This window comes from Enhydra lutris, unplaced genomic scaffold (assembly GCF_002288905.1).
Source record: "Enhydra lutris kenyoni isolate GAN:26980312 unplaced genomic scaffold, ASM228890v2 scaffoldscaffold85, whole genome shotgun sequence".
Taxonomy (NCBI): Eukaryota; Metazoa; Chordata; class Mammalia; order Carnivora; family Mustelidae; genus Enhydra; species Enhydra lutris.
This window is the reverse complement of record NW_019154169.1, coordinates 7,959,229-7,980,322: the sequence shown is the minus strand read 5'-3', so window position 1 is coordinate 7,980,322 and position 21,094 is coordinate 7,959,229. Positions and strand designations below refer to the sequence as shown.

Here is a 21,094-nt window from a genome sequence, read left to right as displayed (position 1 = left end):
GGTCAAGTGGAGGCTAGATGAACATCCCTTGGGAGTGGGAGGGATTCCTTCACTGGGTAGCAACTCATAAGATAGAAGGACATGTTACTATTTCAGAGGGAACATTTGTGACGAGACGTTTGATATGCCAACAGCATTTACGGCAAAAAGATGACCAAATCCACAAACAAGACCAAAGATGTGCACTCTCTTTCCCATAAACTTTTCCTGGGTTGTTATCTTTCCTAAGCAACATCACTGTGCCCCCCAAATAAACTGCTGACCAGCTTCTTTCCCCAAATAAGTAAAGCTGTGGGACAGGGCAGGGCCTCAAACATGACACTTTATAGTGAGGCCAGGTTTTGAATGAAGCACGCTGGTGAGGACTACAGTGAGTTGAAAGCACTCACCCTGTCTAAAAGGAGAAGTCACTTATTTAGCTCTAATCACCTGCTGCCATGGGGGAATGTGGGCCCAGTATTGTTAGGTTTAGTAGTTTAGGGTTTTGGTTTTTTTTTTTCAGTTTTTTGTTTGTTCTTTAAAGAGGAACCAGAAATCAGGATTTTTAAATAAAATTCAGCTATTTTTAAATATTGGAAACAAATTCATATTAAAACAGCAAAAACGAACCACTATCTAAGAAACAAACAAAGCCTGTGGCCTGTAGTCCTCAGAATAGATGGACACAAACTGGGAAAAGACCAAAAGTCCGCTAACTATCCTTCTCTCTCAAGCCACCCAGCTGCTTGGGTACATGACTGGCAGAGAGAATCTAATGCCCAGCCATGGCTCTGACAATCCTCAGTAAACACTAGGGGGTTTAGAGCAACAGTCACTTTTAGCACAGAAGGATGCTAGGTGTTTGGTGTGGATAGTGACTGGAGAGGACTGTGTGGCCTTCTTCCACTGAAGGGCCAGAGGTCCCCAGCTACCTCCTGTCCTGGGTGCTTGGCAGCAATGAGAAGGGAAGGGCTGCGCTGGTATGATGGCCAGGAAAGAGGCATCAGCACCAACTACTGCAAGGCACTTTACTGTGATGGATTCTGGTGGATCTGCTTGCCAGACAGCCATTCCCATCTTCTGGTACCTTTGGAAAATTAATAGTCTTCCTTGGCTCCAGGAGTAGACAAAGAAATCTACTGGCCAAGAAAGTCCTCACTGGATTCCTGCTGGAACTACTGGGGAGAATAAGTTCTCCATTGGAGCTGCTCACATTATGCAACATCTCCTGATGTTACTGGCTGCCACTTCTGCTACCTCACAGTGAGAGCCTGTCTCAGAATGAAGCTAACACAGATGAAAGCAGAGTCAAGAGGTAAGGGGACAAAGAGGGAGCCTTGTTCACATTTGAAGCTCTGGATCAAATCCAGCTAGTGTGAAGCCTCCTCACCTCAAACTCTTCAGTTACATGGACCAATAAATTCCTTTTGGGCTAAGGACAGCTGGAGTTGTGTTTCTATCACTCGAAGTTGGAAGAGCCTTGACTGCTCCCATACAAAAACAGAACTCACCACTGCTCTGGTCTTGTATTCATGTGACCAAAAATGACTCTCTCCTTTGAGGCAAGACTCTAAAGGGTGACCCCTATGGCAAAAGCCTCTTGGACAGTCCCAATATTACTGCTGCCATACTTGGTCTTCAACGGACCAAGTAACCTTCTTTGGAAGCATCTATCAACCCTGGAAGGTGGGAAATGAAGCCAAAATTGGCTACGAGGTTCTAAGAAAAACTGTTCACTAGGCTCCCTTCTTTGGCTTCAAACAGCAAGAGGTGGCCCACAGATAGGAGGTACCTCCACAGGTCAGCTCTCCTCATTCAGAAGCCAGGCTGTGGAGTCACATGTGGCTGAAACCTGGGCTCTCCTGCTGATATTTACTTGCTCTGTTGACCTTAAGCAAGTAACTCAGTTTCTTCCTCAGTGAATCTTGTTGTAAGAATGAAATGAAACAATGTGTATAAAAATACCTATATGAATGCTTAGCATAGCTCCCTATACCACCCATCGTGTCATATGCTAGACCTTATGCTAACAGCTTTTTATGGATGAGTTCATTTGACTCTAAAAACAACATATATGCTATATTTCACATATATACACGAGGTACATATGTATTATACACCTATCTACAGATGTACACACACAATATTATCCTCATTTTACAAAAGCAGAAACAGACACAGAAAAGGTTAAGCCACCTAAGACTATACCTAGCTAAGCTGAGATTCTCAAGGCCAGTCCGTCCGGCTTCAGAGCTCTTGCTTGTTCCTAAGAATGTTACAACCTCCTGTAAGTTTGCTTCCACTGCCTAGAAAAGTTGGGCAAAAGGTAAACCCTTTAATGCCAACATCTCTGGATAAATAAGGGGGTCCTGTTAGCCTTCTTACCCATTCTTAGCCCTTCTAGGCCTCTGAAGAACTCATACTTCATGAACAAGGTACCAGGCTAGTTACCTAAGGTTAACTCACTATCCTGACTTGAGAAGAACAGGAGAATGTCAGATGCCAAGAGAGCTCAACTTCTTTTTTATAAAGATCAACCATTATTTTCAGAAACTCTTGAAATATGTACACAAAATATGTATACTATTGTCTCAGCCAAGAATGAGGCTTTTGTATGAATAGTTCTTGGGAACAGAGGGAGAGGAGGGGAGAAGCCAGGCAGGGCCTCCTGGAAGATAAGGCTAGCCTGGAAAGCTGTGGGAAAACTTGAAGTAGAGAGGAAGCTGGTATCCCTTCCCCCTGCCCCCATGTATTGCTCTCTTTCACTCATCCCACGCTTCAATGTATTGACCCTTCCCCAATGAAACGCCATCTTTAGCTCTTTCCTTTCTCTATACTAGTATCCTTCACTTGATAATCAACTCCCACAGGTTCAACTATCACCTTTTTGTGGACAATTCAGAATTTCTTAAAGTCATCTTGGACTCCTTTCTCTTCCATAAGATCTATTCATCTGGTCTTGATAATTCTTCTTTTCTTAACATCAACTAAACATGCCCTCCTTTTTCTTTCCCAAAACTCAAGTGGCTCTGGGACCATACTGTCTGGGATGGAAAGAGAATCATACCATTTACTACCTGTGTAACTTTGAGCAAGAGATTTCACCTTGCTGTGACTGTTTTCTCATCTGTAAAATGGGTTTAAAATAGTACCTATTCTTATAGACCTGTTAGCTATTATCATCCTGGATCCCTCTCTTTCTCTAATCCCATTATTTTAATTTTTAACTTTTTATTAACATATAATGTATTATTAGCCCTAGGGGTACATGTCTGTGAATCGTCAGGCTTATACACTTCACAGCGCATACCCTCCCCAATGTCCTTAACCCAACCATCCTCTCCCTACCCCTCACCCCCCAGCTCTCTAATCCCATTATTAAGTCCTATTTTCTCTATACTGAAAATATATCTATTTCTCTCATTTTTTACTGCCACCATCATATTCAAGTTACCATCTCTTTTCATCTCGACAAATGTAATGCCTCCTAATCAACCTCCTGCTTCCATTTTTACCTGTTTTCCTTGCAGAAACCAATGAACATTCTTTTTTTTATTTTTAAAAGATTTTGTTTATTTATTTGAGAGAGAGTGAGAGCATGAGAGCTGAGAAGGTTAGAGGGAGAAGCAGGCTCCCCACAGAGCTGGGAACCCAATGCAGGGCTCGATCCCGAGATTCCGGGATCATGACTTGAGCCGAAGGCAGTTGCTTACCCAACTGAGCCACCCAGGCACCCACCAGTGAAAATTCTTAACAAAGAAAGAAAAAAAGAAAGTAACAAAGTCAGACCATGTCACTGTCTTGTTTTAAAGACCCTCTATAGCTTCCCAAGTCTCTTAAATGAACATGTAAACTCCTTACCAAGGCCCACAAGGCCCTGTGTGATCTAGACTCTGTCAACCTCTCCAATCCCTTGCCCCTTCTCCCTTACACTGGTTTCCTTGTTGTTCCTTGAACACATCTCAAGGCTTCTGTCACTTTTGTTGACCCCTCTACCTGAAATGTTCTTCCCCAGATCACCACATGGCTGGTTCCCTCCCATCAATCAGATCTGGGTTCATATGTGCCCCAGTCTTCCTCATCTCCCCAGGAAGGAGTTTTTGGTCTGATATCATCGAAAGGCATTTCTTTGAAGGCTGCAGCTCTTCCACAAATGCCTAGACTGTAAGATCCATGAGGGAAGGAAAGACTGTGGCTCTATTATTCAGGGCTATGTTTTCAGTTTCTAGCATAGCACCTGGCACACAGCAAGCACACCCTCAATATATCTGTGAAATATTCCCCCTCCCGCCCCCACAACCCTTACAGCAGTCCTTTCTCCACATAAAACAATGCTTAGACTGGAATGCCCCACTCCAAGATCACCCCAAAACTATGCCTTCTCATCTTTCAGGTTATCAGGTTCAATTGTCACCTCCTCAGAGGCCAATTCTGACCATTCTGAATATAGTGGCTACAGCTATCCTCTTTTTCACTCTACTGTTTTAATTTCTTCATAGCACATATCACTGATTTATTTATCTCTCCACTGCCCCATCAGAATGTAAGCGCCATGAGTTCCAATACCTCGACTGTTTCTTCAATGCTGTATGTCCAGTACCTAGAAAAGTGCCTCCATAAATTGTTTAACTGCTAGAGTTGAAACTTATATACTGCATACGCTGTTGTTCTATAACCTGCCCTCAATCAGACTCTATTCAACAAATTTACACTAAAACAAAACAAAACTCTACTCAAAGTAATTTACCTAACTCTTCACAAAGTTCAGAGTCCAAAAAATCCAAAGCTGAAGTACAGAACTGAACACCACTACTCCTGGATTCCACTACCCTACCCTGGAGCTACCATGAAAACTGGGCAGCCATCTCTTCCCTGTCTCTATCAGTGAGATCCCAAAGGAAAGTCTGGTTGGGTCAGACTAACCATTGACACTCTCTGGATCCAAACAATCACAGAGTGGAGAATGACTAGGGCTTAAGAACAAGGGAGGAGGGAGACTGGCACCAGTACTCAGTAAGGTTGTAGGATGGAATCACAGCAACCTCAGCAAGCAAGATACAATTCCAGGGTATAGAACCCCAAACATGTCCCTAAGGATCTTCTGTTATTTCACACTTATTCAGGGAAGAAACTGTTTTCACACTGGGGCTCTCAGGAAAGAGTTTTCTTTCCACTAAGGCTGTTAAGGAAGTAGGATGTAAGCCTGGAGTTGCTGAAGGCCATCTTAGTCACCACAAAGTAGAAACTTGTTGAGGATGAAGCTAACTCTTTGGAGAAATGGGCAGAGATTACTGAGAAGATTGTTTTGAACTCCTGGATAAAGCTAGGTCTGAAGCCAATCCAGACCTGGACTTTTTAGTAACACAAGCTAATTACTTCTCTTTTTTGATTAAACCAGTTTGAACTAAGGTTCTGTCATTTTTGTCTCTGGAGTACAGGCTCACATAAGCCATTTATTTATGAGCCATTTATTTTTGATAACACTGAGCAGTTATACACAGGGCATTGTTCCAGGTACTTTATATGTATTAATTAGTTCAATCCTTACAATAATTTTATAATATAGAATATCATTATTAGTTTCATTTTTTAGATGTGGAAACTAAGAACCAGAGTAAAATTGAAGTAATTATTCTAGGTCACAAAACTGGTAAGTGACAATGTGGGATGGAAATCCTGTCTGGCCCCAGAATCTGCATACTTAACCATTATACTATAATGCCTCACTGCACCCAACCCTATTGGAACAGAAAATCCAACTCTATGACTCATGGCACTATCATCTTGGGACGGACAGGGTCCAGAGACCTTCTATTTGTGCCACCTGTCTTCAATTTCACCATTTGTAAAATGAGATTAATTGTAGCTTACCTACCTCATAGGGTCCGTATGAGGAAAATGAGATGTGAATACACGTGAAGCACTTAGACAGTGACTGGCAAATAGTAATTACTCAATAAATAGTAGCCATTAGTATTATCACTCTATGGGTCACAAAAGTGCAGCTGGCAAATACAACAGAGATGGAAGAGATCTGTTTTCTTTCATCTCTGTCCTTTAAGAGAAGAGAAGAGATGCCATGGGTGGGAGATGAGGAGGCCTTCTTGTCTTTGGCTCACTGCAAAGCTGTTAACTGCCTAGAAGGCTACTCACCACCGTCCCAACTCCTGTGGAACATCACCGAGCCCCAAAACCACCTTTCCATGAAGTCTTTACAGATAAAAGGATCCCTCTTTCACTGCCAAATTTCCACAGCATATAATTTGTACCTTGTGTTCTGCCCCATGTACCTGCCCAACCCCTCTAATGTACTGTGAGCGCACTGAAGGCAGGCCCCACTGTTTATCCTGTGATCTCTGTTTCCTTTTCTAGACCCTAGAGAGAAACAGAATCCCTCAGAGAAAGCTGAGAGCCCTGTGGAGGCCCCAGACTTACAAAGGCTGAGAAGCTAACCAGGATGGGGTGAGGCAGGTACCGAGAATAGGACCTAAGGCAGCTCAGAATCAGGAGTGAGCATACAGAAAAGTCCCTCAAACAGCAGTAGGAGGGGCAAGACAGCCTCTTCTAGGAGGAGAGACAATGGGAGCTAGGTAGAGAGAGAGGACAAGAGGGGGTGGGGAAGGTGTATAGAACCTGAATGGGGAGTGAGATCTGAAAAACTTAGAGATTTCTTGCCAAATGCAGGAGGAGTTGCCCATTCTCTAATAATTCCCAGTAACTTACAGAGGGCAGATCCCAGTGTGGGATTCAGAGACAAGAAAGACACATCCCAGTACTTTCCAGACTGGCTAGTCCAGTGAGGATGAGTAGACAAGCACATGAAAAACTACAAGGGAGAAGGTGAGTAGTGCTCTAAGAAGTAAAAGAGAGGACTCTCAACAGTAAGACAGAGAGAATGAAAAGACCTGAGGGTGTCTTAAAGGGAGAGTGCCTACATGGAGAGAAACAGATGAAGATTAGAAATGGACATGTGTTCAAGGAGATAGCAATTTGAAGCGGAAGCCCCAAAGGCTGGGGTATGGTGTGGAGGGGAAGCCAGAAGGTGAAAGTGCTGAGGGAGACCTGGAAAGAAACCATTCGAAGGTGGAATATGAAGTAATTGCTCAGAGGGTGGGGTAACCTCTGAGAGAAACCAGAATCCTTTCAAGGAGGCAGACTTTTTGGAGGATGGATATTTCACAAAGGGGACTCTCAGGAAAATGGGGGTGGACAGGAGTCCAGAGGTATACCCTGAAGCATCTTTCGGGGGGCTTTCTGTGGCAAAAGGGAAATCCTCTCGGGGGACAATGGTTCTCAAACTCAAGCATGCACCAGAATCACCAGGTGGGTCCCTAAAAACAGACTGCTGGATCCTAATCTCAGGTCTTCGGATTCAATAGGTCTGGGCTGGACCCAAGAATCTGCATTTCTTTCTTTTTTTTTTTTTTTTAAAGATTTTTTTTTTTTTTTTTTCAGAGGGAGAGAGGGGGAGAGAGCAAGCACAGGCAGACAGAATGGCAGGCAGAGGGAGAAGCAGGCTCCCTGAGGAGCAAGGAGCCCGATGTGGGACTCGATCCCAGGACGCTGGGATCATGACCTGAGCCGAAGGCAGCTGCTTAACCAACTGAGCCACCCAGGCGTCCCAGAATCTGCATTTCTAACCAGTTCCCAGGTGATGTTGATGCTGCTGCCCAAGGACCGTGCTTTAAGGATCACTGGTATAGGGGAAGGGATTCTTTAGTGAGGAGGCCTTCAAACAGGAAAAGGAAGGAGAAGGCTGCTGAAAAGAAAATGGGGGAGTCCTCAGGAAGTCTCTAAGGAGGGGGTTCAGGGTCTCTCAATCTCCAAAGGGAGGAGGAGTCTTTGAGGATGAAACCTAAAAAAAAACCGGCCTGAGATGTTTCTGAAGGTTGAGATTTCAAGAGGTGAGGCTGTCTCTTGAGGATCTTTTCATTAAAAGGAGACAGTGGAGGCTCTAGAAGGTGAGGGGAACCTGGAAGATGCTGGGGACCTCTGAAGGGACAATGTGGGGAAGGAGGCTTAGAGCTAAGAAGGATCTCTAAGTTGATTTCAAAGAAAAGAGAACAGAGGTGGTGAGAGGATGTAAACAGGAATCCTAAAAGAGGTAAATCTGATAGGGTACTGAATGGATGCATGAGGCAATGTTCCGAAGAAGTCTCAGAAAGTGCTGAGGATTAGGTTGTTGATGCAGGGCAATTTTGAAGAAAATTCTCTAAAGGGTGTCTGCGGGAGGTGTGGTCTCCAGAGAAAGGCTTTGGATGTGCTGGAGCAGGATGGCAGAGATCTTTTCAGGAACTCCTAAGAGAGCTCAGATGAGGAGAAACCTCTGAGTAAAGTCTTCGAAAGATAAAGTATGGGGAAAGTGGGTCTTCTGAGTAGAATGTGGGAATGTCAGGGTAGAAGGTCTTTCAGAAAGAATTCTGGGACTTTCTAAGAGCAGGACCTCAGTTATTTTAAGGGAAGACTGAATAGGGAGGAGGTTCTAGAGGATGTGAGGGAACCTGTGAGGAAGAGCTCAGGAAGGGAAGTCTCTAGAAGTGTCTTAATAAGGCAGGAGGTCTCTGAACAGTGATTCAGTGGGTTCTGGGGGGTGTCGGAAGGATCTCTGGGAGGGATTTCAAGGGCTTATCCCAGGAGATCTCGAGGGGTTGCCAAGGTCTCCAAGAAGATGTGAGGACATCTTGGAAAAACTGCATCTCACAGAGATCATGAAGAGTCTTAAAATTTAACAGGTTTTGAAACTTCAACTAAAAGCCAGTCTAGAAAGGGAGATTTTCAAGGGTCATCTGAAGACGATTCTAGAGGATATCAGAGACTACAAGGGACCTTTTTGGAATCCTGAAGAAATCTCTGGAACATGTGGTGTAAGTTACCGGGAAAGAGTTGGGATAGGTAACAGGGGTTGTGGAAAAGGCTTTTGGAATATGGGATATGAGTTCTCCAGAGATTTCAGTGACTCTCTGGAGGAGGTATTTGGGAGAAGTGAGGGCGGTCTTGGGGAAAGATTCTTGGAGTATGTGAGGGTGATCTCTAAGGCATTTCAGGCTGGTGAGACCTGAGGGACCCCAAATTTTTGGGAGAAGTCTTTGGGATCTGTGGAAGGGTCCTAAGGGATGACTTCGCGACGGGGGAGTGTGTACGGGAGATGGCTGGCGCTTGGGTGGAGAGAGGGTCCTCCAGGTGAATTTTGGGGATGTGAGGACATTTCAGAGAGTCTCTGAGAAAGACTTTCAGGGTATATCAGGGACATTCCAAAGGACATGGTGGCAGGGAGGGGGTCTGGAGATTTGGGGGCCAGGTGATTTCTGGTTTGGGGGTAGGTAGGAGGGAAAATTCTTGGGACCTATGAGTGGGAAGACCTGAGGAGATTGTGGAGATATGCGAAATAGGTCTCTGGGGGAGATTTCTGGAATGTGCGGGGTCTGGAGGGGATCTCAGGGAGACTGCAGGAGATTTTTAGGGCTTATGAGGGAGGCTTGGGGAGGAGATATGACACACATTGTTGGAATAGATGAGGAGTGGCCTCCGGGGAATATTTCTGGACGGAGGAGGAGGATGGGGGATCTGGGGCCAGAGGAGGGGTTCGCTGAGGAAGATTTCCGAGACCTAAGTCGGCGCCTGGACAAGATTCTGTGGACGTAAGGCGGGCGGGGGGGGGGGGGGTTTTGGGAGAGTTTGCGGGGCGGGGGGGGGGGGGGGGGTTTTCGGGGGGCTCTGGGGCGGCTTTGGCGGGGCTGCGGGAACGCCCTCCAGGGAGGAGTCTGAGGCAGACCTGCGGCGGGGGGTGGTGTTCGGGGGAAGGTCCCCCGGCCCCTCGCGGTCCCTAGGGTGTGAGAAGGGTTTCGGAGAAAAGCTTCCCAGGCGGCCTGGGCGGGCGACTCGGGGGTCGGGGGTGGGGAATTCTCTCGAGGGCCGGGACCCCCGAGGCCCGCGCTCGCCGCCGCCCGCGGCTCGGGGTCCCTGAGGGGGCGGGGCCGCCCGCGCGGCCTGGAGCGCCCTGAGGTGAGCCCCGCGCGCCCCGACCCGCCGCCGCCCTGCCGCCGCCCGGCCCTGTCCGCGACTCACCGCCTTGGCCTCCGCCGCCGCCGCCGCCGCTCGGGCCTCCTCAGGCCCCCGCCGCCGCCGTCGCCCCCTCTCCGGCCCGCGAGCTCCCCTCCCTCCTCCCGCACCGGCCGCCGCCGCCGCCGCCGCCGCCGCCGCCGCCGCCGCCGTCGCGCTGCGTCACCGCGCCGTGCGTCACCGCCCCTGGCCCCGCCCCGCCGGGGCCGCTGCGCGCCGGCATTAGCTCACGCCGCGGTGACGAACGGCGCGCCCGCCAACGGGCGGCGAGGGCAGCCCGAAGGGCGGGAGGTGTGCGCGGAGAAAGGCGGGGTACTGGCGGAGAGGGGAGCGCTGGGGGTTGAGCGAGGCCCAAGAGGCCCGCCCTCCACGCGCTGGGATTGGTTGGCCGCGGGGCTGACGGGCAGTCGGCCCCTCCGGGACCTGGGGGCGGGCGGGCGGGGCGCGAGGGGCGTTGCCATGGGCGACGGGCGCTGCGCAGCCGGGGATTGGGCCTCCCCGCCCGCAGGGGGCAGTCTCGCGCGCGTCTACCTCAGCGGCGGTAAGCTAGGTCACAATTCCCGAATCTGGTGTTCAAGGCCTGCCTCCCCGCCCCTCTTGCACCGTCCGCCTAAGGCCTGGGCCCGAGTGGGCCCGAGCGGCCAGGTTACAGTTTGGCGCTCAGGCTTCTGGAGTCTCAGCTCTATCACCGCAACTGTGTCTGAACCTGCTGCTTCGTGTCCCAAGTGGGAATAGGATTGAAAGAGACGATGCGTAGAAAGCGCTTGGCACAATGGAGGCCGTCAACAAATGGGAGTTGTTGCTTTGACTATTATAATCTGTTCATTCCACAAACTTTCCTGGATCTGGTGACTAAGCGGAGCGGGGGCCCTCACCCAGAAGGTGACCGAGACATGGCGTCTTAGAGGAACTCAAAGAAAATACAGTCGGGGTGGACGGAGTGTATTGTTCCGGGCAAGGAGTGGTGGGAAATGAGCTGTGGCCAGATGTTTGGCCACTTGAGGGAGTTTGGGCTTGTCTTGAGGACGCTAGGGAGCCATGGAAGGGCTTCAAGTCAGGGAGAGTCATGGTGAGTTGGGGACTCGGAAAGATGGCTCTGGCTTTCATATGGAGCGTGGATTGGAGGGAATAAAACTGGGGGCCTTCAGTAAAGGGAGGCAGTTGGGGTGGAACAGGGACGTTTGCACTGGGGAGGGACTGTGGGAAAGGGAGGGGGTGTGGGCGGGAGAGACGCCCAGGAAGCCTAGTGAACCTGTCTTGGGACTGGCTGGCTGCAGAGCCCGAGAGAGGTTGAAATCCTAGACAAGGCCTTTGGGTGGGGGGTTAGGGGTTGGTGGTTTCTCCCTGAAAAGGAGACCCAGAGGAGAAGCAAGTTTGGAAGATGCTGAGTCCAGTGTGGGCTACCCAGCAGTGGGGCGAGGCGGGGGCGGGGTGGGGGTGGGGGAGCGGGCGGGCAGGAGGCTGCACAGCGACGTGTCTGGAGCTTAAGAGAACTTGGGGCCGGAAACCAAGATTTGAGGTTCATCAAAGATGGTAATTGAAGCTGTGGGTGATCTAGCCTTGGAGGATACGAAGGATGAATGGAGACAAGGACTCAACAGAACCCTAAGAAAGGAGGACACCTAAGGTTTGAGCAAAGGGATGGGCATCTGTCCAAGATTGAGAAGGGACAGCCAGACAGAGAGGAAAATGCAGTGAGGAAAGTTCATTTCAAGCCAGGCTGGCAGAGGGTATCAAATCCCATCCATTACCTCCTCTGTTTAAGCAAAAACCTTTGCGACATGTAGAGTAGTTCAATAGATACCATTTCATTTATTCACTCAGTGATACTCAAGTACCTAACATGTGTCAGGGGCTTCAAGGTTCACTAGAAACTTGTTTCTAGAAATTCAACAATGGAACAAAGCTTACATTCATGCCTGAAGCTTACATTCTGGTTGAGGGGACACAATAAATAGATCTTATTTATTTATTTTGACAGAGAGAGAGAGATCACAAGTAGCAGAGAGGCAGGCAGAGAGAGAGGGGGGAAGCAGGCTCCCCGCTGAGCAGAGAGCCCATGTGGGGCTCGATCCCAGGACCCTGAGATCATGACCTGAGCCGAAGACAGAGGCTTAACCCACTGAGCCACGCAGGTGCCTCTAGGGGACACAATAAATAAATAAATATAATGTGACTTGGTGATAAGTACTACAGGGAAAAATAAAGCAAGTTGAGGGGATGGAGTGATGAGGTCAGCACTGTTTTAGCTGGGGGAAAGGTGTGATCAGGTGAGGTTTGAGCAGAAATCTGAAGAAAGGAAGGGGTAAACCATAAGGGAAAGAAGGTTCCTAAAAGAGGGAACAGCAAGTGCAAAGGCCCAGTGGCAGGCTTATTCACAGAACCACAAAGAGGATAATGTGGCTGCAATGGAGTGACCAAAGAGGGGAGGGTAGGAGAAGACAAGGTCCAGGTGGTAATGGAGGAGGGGTGGTGGCAGATAAAGGCCACTGTAAGGACTCTAGCTTTTACAACTAGCTTTTACCCAAATAACATGGAAGCTGTAGGAGGGTTTGAGAGAGGAAGTATGTCATCTGCCTTGGGTTTTATTAGGATCCCTATGGCAGTCCTGTGAAAAATAGAGTGTGTGGGGGGGCACAAGGGGACAGTGAGGAGGTTGCTGCAAGAGTTCAGGCAGGAGATGAAGGTTTGGGGGACCAGGGTATGGGCCGTGCATGGAGGGGGTGATGGGCAGGTTCTGGTTACATATCCAAGTTCAGAACTGACAATTCTGATGTACGATGAGAGGAATGAGACAGGTTAAGGATGACTGAGACATCCATGTGGAGATAATCAGCTTAGCAGCTGGATGTAGGAGTCTATCTAGAATCCACAGAGAAACCTAGGCTGGAGAAATAATTGGGGTATGCCCTTTGAAAGCCAAGAGACTAGATGAGATCAGGAGAGGACGGTAGGTGGAAAAGAGAAGGAGACGAAGGACTGAGCCCTGGAACACCCCACTGTTAAAAGGAAGAATCAGCAGGAGGCTGGGAAGGAGCACAGCCAGAACATGTGGAGGAAACCCAGGTCAGGGTGTTGTCCTGAAAGCCAAGTGAAGAAAGTGTTTCTTCAGGGCACAGAGAGGGATGGACCGTGACACATGCAGCTGACAGGGCACAACAGACGAAGATTGAGAATTGACCAGTAGGTCCAACACCGTAGAGTCATTGGTGGCCTGGACAAGGCTACGTCAGGGGATGGGGACAGGAGTCACAATCTGCTGGGAGAGAGTTGAAGAGAATCAGGAGGAGACATTGGAGGCAGCAAGTGTAGATGATTCTTTAGAGAAGTTTTGCTGAAAAGGGAAGGAAATGAATGGGCAATGCTGGACGGAAGATAGGGTTCTTCGTTTGTAAGAAGGAAAAGGAAGACAATCCAGGGCGCCTGGGTGGCTCAGTTGGTTGAGCGACTGCCTTCAGCTCAGGTCATGATCCGTGAGTCCCAGGATCAAGTCCCACATCGGGCTCCCAGCTCCCTGGGGAGTCTGCTTCTCCCTCTGACCTTCTCCCCTCTCATGCGCGCGCGCTCTCTCTCTCTGTGTCTCTCAAATAAATAAATAAAATCTAAAAAAAAATTAAAAAAAAAGAAGGAAGACAACCCCACATGTGGACTGAAAGGAAAGATCTAGTAGGGATGGGAACATTGATGATGCAGGGAAAGGGAGAATAGCTCCAGTGACGCCTGTCAGTTGGGGGGGGTGGATTGGGGTCGGAGTCCGGTGCCTGTGGAGGGATTCAGGAAGGTGAGGGGTGGGGGTGGAGGGAAGCCCAGCCAATATGGCGGGCCAGCCACTGGGGAGCAGGAACCTGTGAAGAGTCCTTTTTTTTTTTTTTTTTTCCAAAGATTTTATTTATTTGACAGAGATCACAAGTAGGCAGAGAGGCAGGCGCGGGGGCGGGGGGGAGGTAGGCTCCCCGCTGAGCAGAGAGCCAGATGTGGGGCTCAATCCCAGGACCCTGAGATCATGACCTGAGCTGAAGGCAGAGGCTTTAACCCACTGAGCCACCCAGCCACCCACTCTCCACCCTAGTGAAGAGTCTCTTGTTGGCTTTTATTTTCTCACTGAAATACAGGGAATTTTCCCATAAATTACTTCCCTTTTATTTCTCCTTTATATGACAGGACACTGTATTGATTTTGTGGGCAGGGGTTTGTGGTATAAGTAGGTTACGTTATCTAGGACTTTGATTTCATGGCGGGAAAGGGGGCAACACAAAATGCACTTAATAAAAAAGGGGGTACTGGTCTGACACAATTGGACACCATTGTTGTAGGGCCCATTATTAGGCCCCTGAGGCTGAATAAGTGCAGGAAAAAAATCCAGCATTACCTGGAATAGTGGAGTGGGGTCTCCACGGGATAATGTGGAATCTCGATATCCCCATCAACACGGTGGGTGGCAGTTTGGCTAGCAAACATCCCTAAGTTCCCCTTTTCTACTCTGGAATTAAAACATTCCAGAGTGGGGATGATCCAGGAGAACTTCCTGGAGGAGGGGAGGAGCTAAAAGAGTCTCTCTCTCTTTTTTTAAAATTTTTATTTATTTGACAGAGATCACAAGTAGGCAGAGAGGCAGGCAGAGAGAGGAGGAAGTAGGCCCCCTGCCGAGCAGAGAGCCCGTTGCGGCTGATCCCAGGACCCTGAGATCATGACCCGAGCCAAGGGCAGAGGCCCTAACCCACTGAGCCACAGAGGCGCCCCAGAGCTCTGATCTACAGTGTATTGAGCATGTCCACCATGCCAGGAGGTATGTAAGGCTGTTTTATCCCTACAGGAATCCTGAATCAGAGGGATGAAGCTACCTAGGTAGGATCACACAGCAAGGCAGCATTTGAATCCAGGTCTGGGTGATTGCAAAGCCTGGGAGGTCCTGGCAGATGAGGGGAAGGAAGGAAGGGGAGGAGCCCTCTGAGACAGTTGTCCCAGAATGGGCATAAACAGGATGTGGTGTTGGATGAAACCTTTCCCCTGCCCCACACCCCGCCCCCTGCAGCCCTGGTCCCCAACTCTAGAAGACAGCGGAACTGAGAAAAGAAGAGGCCTGTGGACAGAAAAGTCATGGTTAGGGGGCTGAGGGGTGTATGGGAAGGGCTGGGGGCGGGGGTGGGGTCGGGGTTGGGAGATTGCCTGGGTGAAGGTCAGCCTGGGGGCTAGTCAGGGGCTGGGAGGGTGACCCCATTGCAGCAAAGGGCCTGGCTGAGGGAAGAGAGATGCTGGCTCCAGGTTTAGCCCCCGAGCAAGCAGATCCTCAAGTGTTCCCTGAGGGCACCTGCCTAGAGGGCTGGAGCCCAGCCTCTGCCCTGCTCCCCAAATGCGTGCACTGGTAAGGGGCGGCACCTTCCACCCTGCAGAAAGCACCTTTTCCCTAATTGTACCCGGGGCGTCCTATGGGCCATCAGGCCCACCTCTTCATTAGTAGTTGGAGAAACTGAGGTTGAGGGAAGGTGATGGGGTGGGGTGGGGGCTTACGCTCTCTTAAGCTCTTCCTGGGCTTCTCTGGCAGTCGAATTCCCTGGTGGTGTGCGAGGTGGACCCTGAACTAAAGGAAAAGCTGAGAAAATTTCGCTTCAGAAAAGAGACAGACAATGCAGCCATAATCAGTGAGTGTCATCTCCTCCCCTGGAAGGTTGGCGGAGGGGGTGGGGACAAACAAGGAAGTCTGGCTAGTGTCCCTACTGGATGGAAGGGGCGACTAACCCCCATATGCCATCCCTCCCCAGTGAAGGTGGACAAGGACCGGCAGATGGTCGTACTCGAGGGAGAATTTCAGGTGAGGGTCTGGGATGGATGGGGCCACCGAGAAGGGCAGGGTGGGACTGGGAGAACCAGGGGGCTGGAGCTGATGCTAAGAGCCTGACTTTGGGGGCTAGACAGGACTGGAGGTCAAATCCCAGCTCAGTTGTGACTCGAGGCAAGAGACTTCACCTATATGGGTCTCTGTTTTCTCATCTGTGAAATGGGGATACCTGTACCTACCTCTTAGGGTCTATGATTTCGTGCTTTAATCCTTGTCATGGGCTTAGAAGTGGGTCCCGCACATAGAATATACTCAATAAAATAATGATGGTGATGACAATGATGATGATATTTTATTGGCGTGTAAATGAAAGTTTCCAGATACATCAACAAAAAGCTAGTGGAAATCCTGCATAAAAGGATAGACCTCCCTCTTTCTTGCCTCGCTGTCTTTATCAGTCACACAGGGATGCTAATAAGGCTTACTTCATAGTGTTGTGGTAAGGATTTGAGGGGGTGGCCCATGGAGGCTGAGGCTGGAGGCTGGGGCTGTTTGACGGGGTGGTGGTGGGAGGATCGACTAGGAGCTGGGCCCTCTCAGGTCCTCTGAAAGACAGTGTAGCAAAATGGTTACGATTTGAACCCAGATTCAAATCTGAATCCTGTGGGTTGCTCTCCACAACCTTGGACCGGTGTCTTAACCACCCTGGGCCTCAGTTTGCTCACCTGTAAAGTGGGGCTAAGGAGAAGCTACTGCACAGAATTGTGGGAGAAATCAGTGAGTTGATCTATGTGTGTCTCTTAGACCAGTGCCTAGGCACATAGGTCGACCTTACTTAATGACGGTCTTTTCTTTTTCTCCCCCCTCACCCCCAGAACATTTCTCCAGAGGAATTAAAAACAGAGTTGCCAGAGAGACAGCCCAGGTATCCTGGGGGTAGTGAGGGGAGGGTCAGGCCGGGGAGGGGTGAGGGTGTTGATGAAGGAACAGACTGAGAGACCCCTTGGATTCCAGTATTAATCACGGGTTCTGGTCTGGGTTCGAGGCCACGAATTCACACCCTAGGACTTTTTGTTTGTATACTAATATTTTATTGCAGAATTTTACACTGGTAGTAATGTGATATTAGAGCTTGCTCTTTTTTTTTTTTTTTTTTCCTGTACAAACATTGTTAGGTTTCAGTCTCATGATTGCACTTCATTAAACAAAAAATGAAATTTTCCTTTTTCAATGCCTGAGAATACTTTGGGAAGTGGGGGAGTTGTTTGACCTTTAATGATTGGGGAGAATCCTGTGTGAAGCCTCCTAAGCTAGTACAAAGGAGGTCTTCGACACTCCTTTGAAGCCTAGTCATGTTTAGATTTTACATCTCCACTGGGGTGAATTTGGGGTGCACCAGGATTTTGACCCTCCATCTCAGGCTCTCCATCCCAGCCAGGACTGGCTCCCCAGGTGCCTGACAAGTACAGTCACGCTGGGCCCCATGCACAGAAGGGAGTCTCAAACACAGACGGGGCTTAGTGCTCTGCGGCTGCCTGCCATCTGGAAATTTTTTATAGTTTTATCTTTGAGTTCGTGTTTTGTGTAAAGTCTGGTGGGACAAGTGGAGCATGTGCTGGGGGCTTGGAGCCGCCTTCAGCTCACACATGGTCCCTCCATCAGCCCTGGTTGGTCAGGTTCTCCCCTGGTCACCCCCACCGCCCAGGGAGCACTGCTACCCTCTGTCCCAGGCATGGGGCCTGAGGGCAGATGGGGGAGGGTCAGAGTCAGAGTCAGGGTTGGCAGACAACCCCTGCATGACAATTTCCAGGGTCTGTCTATAAGCGAGCCAGCGGCTGTACTTCCCCTGTGAGTGTCCCCATGCCCAAGAGAGCCCAACTCGAAGTAGTAAATTTAAAGAGCCCGTGACCAGTCTGGAGAGAGACTGCGGAGCAAAGGGAACAGCTTTTCTCTTGCCTTTTGAACAGCAGGCCCCACATTTCCATTTTGCCTTGGGCTTGGCAAATGATGGGAGCTGGCCTTCGTCTCAGAGGTCTAGAGCTCTGGATGGTCCCACGTAGTGCTTGAGCCTTTACACTCTGGCACGAGTTCCCTGGGCTCAAATCTTTCCTGTATCCACAGAAACCCAGTTAAATTACTCTGGGCCTCGGTTTTCCCATCTGTAGTATGGGGATAACAAGAGCACTTATGTCAGGGGGTTATTGTGAATCAAACAAGCACTTACCACAATGAGTATTTTTCATCCTTTTGTGTTCATGGTCTGTATCCTGGGGTCTCATTTGTTAGCCCTAGGTTCTCAGACTCAGGCAAGATTTTAAGACAGTGGACTCCAGTAATAGGCATTGGGCCTGGGCTCCAGGCGGAAGTACTGAATTTGATTTCCCTTTGGCTGGTGTAGGTTTGTGGTTTACAGCTACAAGTACGTGCACGAGGACGGCCGAGTGTCCTACCCGTTGTGCTTCATCTTCTCCAGTCCTGTGGGTGAGGCACGGCTCTCCCTGTCCCCACAAGAGGGTCTTAGATTCTGTGCTTGGGGTGTGCAAGAGCGTGTCCATGGGTGCAGGTACGTGTGACTGGTGACTGTGTGAGTGTGCAGCCTGTGTGGCGCATGGGTGCTGGAGTGGGGTGGGAGCTCAGATTCCTTAAGAGCCCACCTGTCCTCCTCAGTCCCAAGGTGTGTAAGCCAGTTAACCTCTCCCTTTTACTTAGAAACTCCTGTGTGGCCTCTAAACCATCTCCTGGGACCCTCAGCATAACAAGCTCCTCCCCCAAACAGCCCCCAAACCCTGAGTATGGCTTCAAGAGACGACCTTAGAACAGCTCCCAGGACCCTTCGAAAACTTCAGGGCCTGCATGACATAACTAGGGCCTTAGTGATAAGCGGGGTCCCCCAGTTACGCTCTTTTCTCTTCTTTTGCACGCAGGCTGCAAGCCTGAACAGCAGATGATGTACGCAGGGAGTAAAAACAGACTGGTGCAGACAGCAGAGCTCACAAAGGTCTGGGCCTGGGGCTGAGGCTCCCCAGGGCTAGGGCGAGGTAGAGCCCGAGGGTCTGGGCTCCTGTTCTGAGCGGGGGAAGGGGCCAGAGGGCTCACTACTTCACTTCCTGAGTGGGTCTTAATGCGGAGAACTCTCCCTGCCCAGGTATTTGAAATCCGCACCACTGATGACCTCACCGAGGCCTGGCTCCAAGAGAAGTTGTCTTTCTTTCGTTGACCTCTGAGCTGCGGAACTGGATTCCTGATGTCGGAGTCTCTGAAGAAACTGGGGACTGGGACCCCCTAGGACCTGAACGTCTGAGACCCTAAGGAAATTAAAATGCAGGAATTCAAGAGATCTCAGTTCTGTTTCTGTTTCTCCTTGGGAGAGCTAGCGGAGGGTCCCTGCAGTACCGGCTTTGGGCCAGCAGAGGGCAGGCAGACCAAGTAGATGCCCGCTGAGTCCCAGAAGAAAAGGGGCGGGAGGGATACCTGTTTCTTGGCAAGAAAGGAAGAGGCCTGTAGGTTTTTCTGGGGAGGAGTTGGCGGGCTGAGGAAGGGTGGGGGAGGGGTTTCCAGGAAGAATTGGAAAATATCTGAAACCAGGAGGGGGCCCCCTCCTAGGGGAATATGGCCACCTGGGTTCCTGAGACTGAAGGAGGCAGAGTGCCTGTTCCCCTCCTCCCTACTTCTCACCACAGCTCTAGGAGCTAGCAGACAGCCCCCAGGCTGGAAGAATTTAAAGATTTTATTTATTTATTTGACAGACAGATCACAAGTAGGCAGAGAGACAGGCAGAGAGAGAGAGAGGAGGAAGCGGACTCCCCGCTTAGCTGAGAGCCGGATGTGGAGCTCTGATCCCAGGACCCTGGGATCATGTCCAGAGCCAAAGGCAGAGGCTTTAACCCACTGAGCCACCCAGGTGCCCCCAGGCTGGAAGAATTTAAAGGCAGAAAAGTTGCTGAAGGATCAGACATAATTGCTTCAGGGAGTTGCTGTGGTGGGTGGTTTGTGGGGTTAGGGAGGCCTGAGGGCCCAAGGCTAGGGAAGGTGAGAGGATCTAGGGCTCTCAGTGGACCCCTGAGGGGTATGAAGTTGAAGGTCAGGGAAAGGACCCCCTACCCACCCCAGATGGGAGATTCTTTTTTCTTTCATGTGGTATGTCTGGGCTTTTGAGTCTCTTGGACCCTCTGTCTTTGTCTCTGAGGGACATTTATTGAGCACCCACAGTGTACCAGGCTCTGAGAATTCTGAGATGGGCAGGTCTTCACAGAGATAAGCACTCTTTCTCTGTGCTTCTCCTCCTGGTCTCTGGTCCTTTCTCTGTCCCCAGATGTAGGGACCTGGGAGCTCCCTCCCCCCACCACCCCTTTTCAGGTTCCCTGTAGAGAGGTGTTCGTTGCCATGGTAACAATGACACAATGACCTTGGGCCTGGGCTGCCCCTCCCCCAGCCCTGTCATTCCTGGGGATGGGTCCACAAGCCCAGCTCCAACCCCTCCCCAACCCTTCCAGCCAGAACACACCCATCCCCTCACCACCCGGCTCAGCCCATCCCTTTACCCCCTTGTTGCCTGTCAGGACAAGTCCTTTGCATAAAGAAATCGCGTACAAACGCCCTCTCCTCCTCCCCCACGCCAGTATTTGGGGGGAGGGATTTGAGTTTCTTTCTGACACCTTTCTTGGTGCCCTCCCCAACCCCTCTCTGCCGGGAACAAGTCTACTTCTCGCTGTGATCACAGCCTCAGTCTCTCATGGCTAGAAATGGAAGAAGAGGGCTGGGGATAGGAGAGGTCGTTCAGTTAAGAGGTCAAGAAGGCAAAAGGACTTGTCCAAGGTCGTGCACTTACATGATCAAATTAATAATAATAGTTAACTCTTTGATTGAAGGCTTCCTATGTGCCAAGTACTTCTATAAGCCCTTTACAGCTGTTAACTCATTTAATCTTTACAAAATCTTATGAGAATGGTATCATAATTATCCCCAATTTACAGATGAATAAACTGAGGCACAGAAGCCAAAATAGTTGCCTGAAACCCCACTGCTAGGGGTTTGCACAGTTAGAACTTTGATTCAAGGGTATCTGGTGGTCAAGGGCCACTCCCTCTCTCCAGCAGGGAATTTAGGGATTCATCCCTTCCTCTTCCTTCCCCTCCCCTCTCTCTCTCCTCCTTCCCACGTGGTTGAACTTCTGTCAGCCTCCAGACTCATGATTGCAAACAATCCAATCAGGAAGAGGCATGTACGAGGAGTTGCCCAATCAGGAGCAGGGAATTTGGAACTCAAGGACCAATCAGAGAG

The 21,094-nt window shown here is 49.8% G+C and overlaps 2 protein-coding genes across 2 annotated transcripts in view; one reads left to right on the top strand and one right to left on the bottom strand.

Moving 5' to 3' along the window:
• LOC111161377 (sterile alpha motif domain containing 4B) overlaps positions 1 to 10,062 on the bottom strand; it is a 38,360-nt gene extending 28,298 nt beyond the window's left edge. Inside the window, exon 1 of the mRNA XM_022524997.1 lies at positions 10,045 to 10,062. The gene's annotated coding sequence lies outside the window, so the exon portion shown is untranslated. The remainder of the gene's footprint in view (positions 1 to 10,044) is intronic.
• Positions 10,063 to 15,069: 5,007 nt separating this feature from the next.
• LOC111161488 (glia maturation factor gamma) lies at positions 15,070 to 19,151 on the top strand. The gene is made up of 7 exons (XM_022525184.1): positions 15,070 to 15,138; positions 15,581 to 15,677; positions 15,798 to 15,847; positions 16,690 to 16,739; positions 18,213 to 18,295; positions 18,739 to 18,812; positions 18,960 to 19,151. The coding sequence occupies exons 1-7, from the start codon at positions 15,136 to 15,138 to the stop codon at positions 19,029 to 19,031; spliced, it is 429 nt and encodes a 142-aa protein (XP_022380892.1). The 5' UTR covers positions 15,070 to 15,135; the 3' UTR covers positions 19,032 to 19,151.
• Positions 19,152 to 21,094: the final 1,943 nt, after the last annotated feature.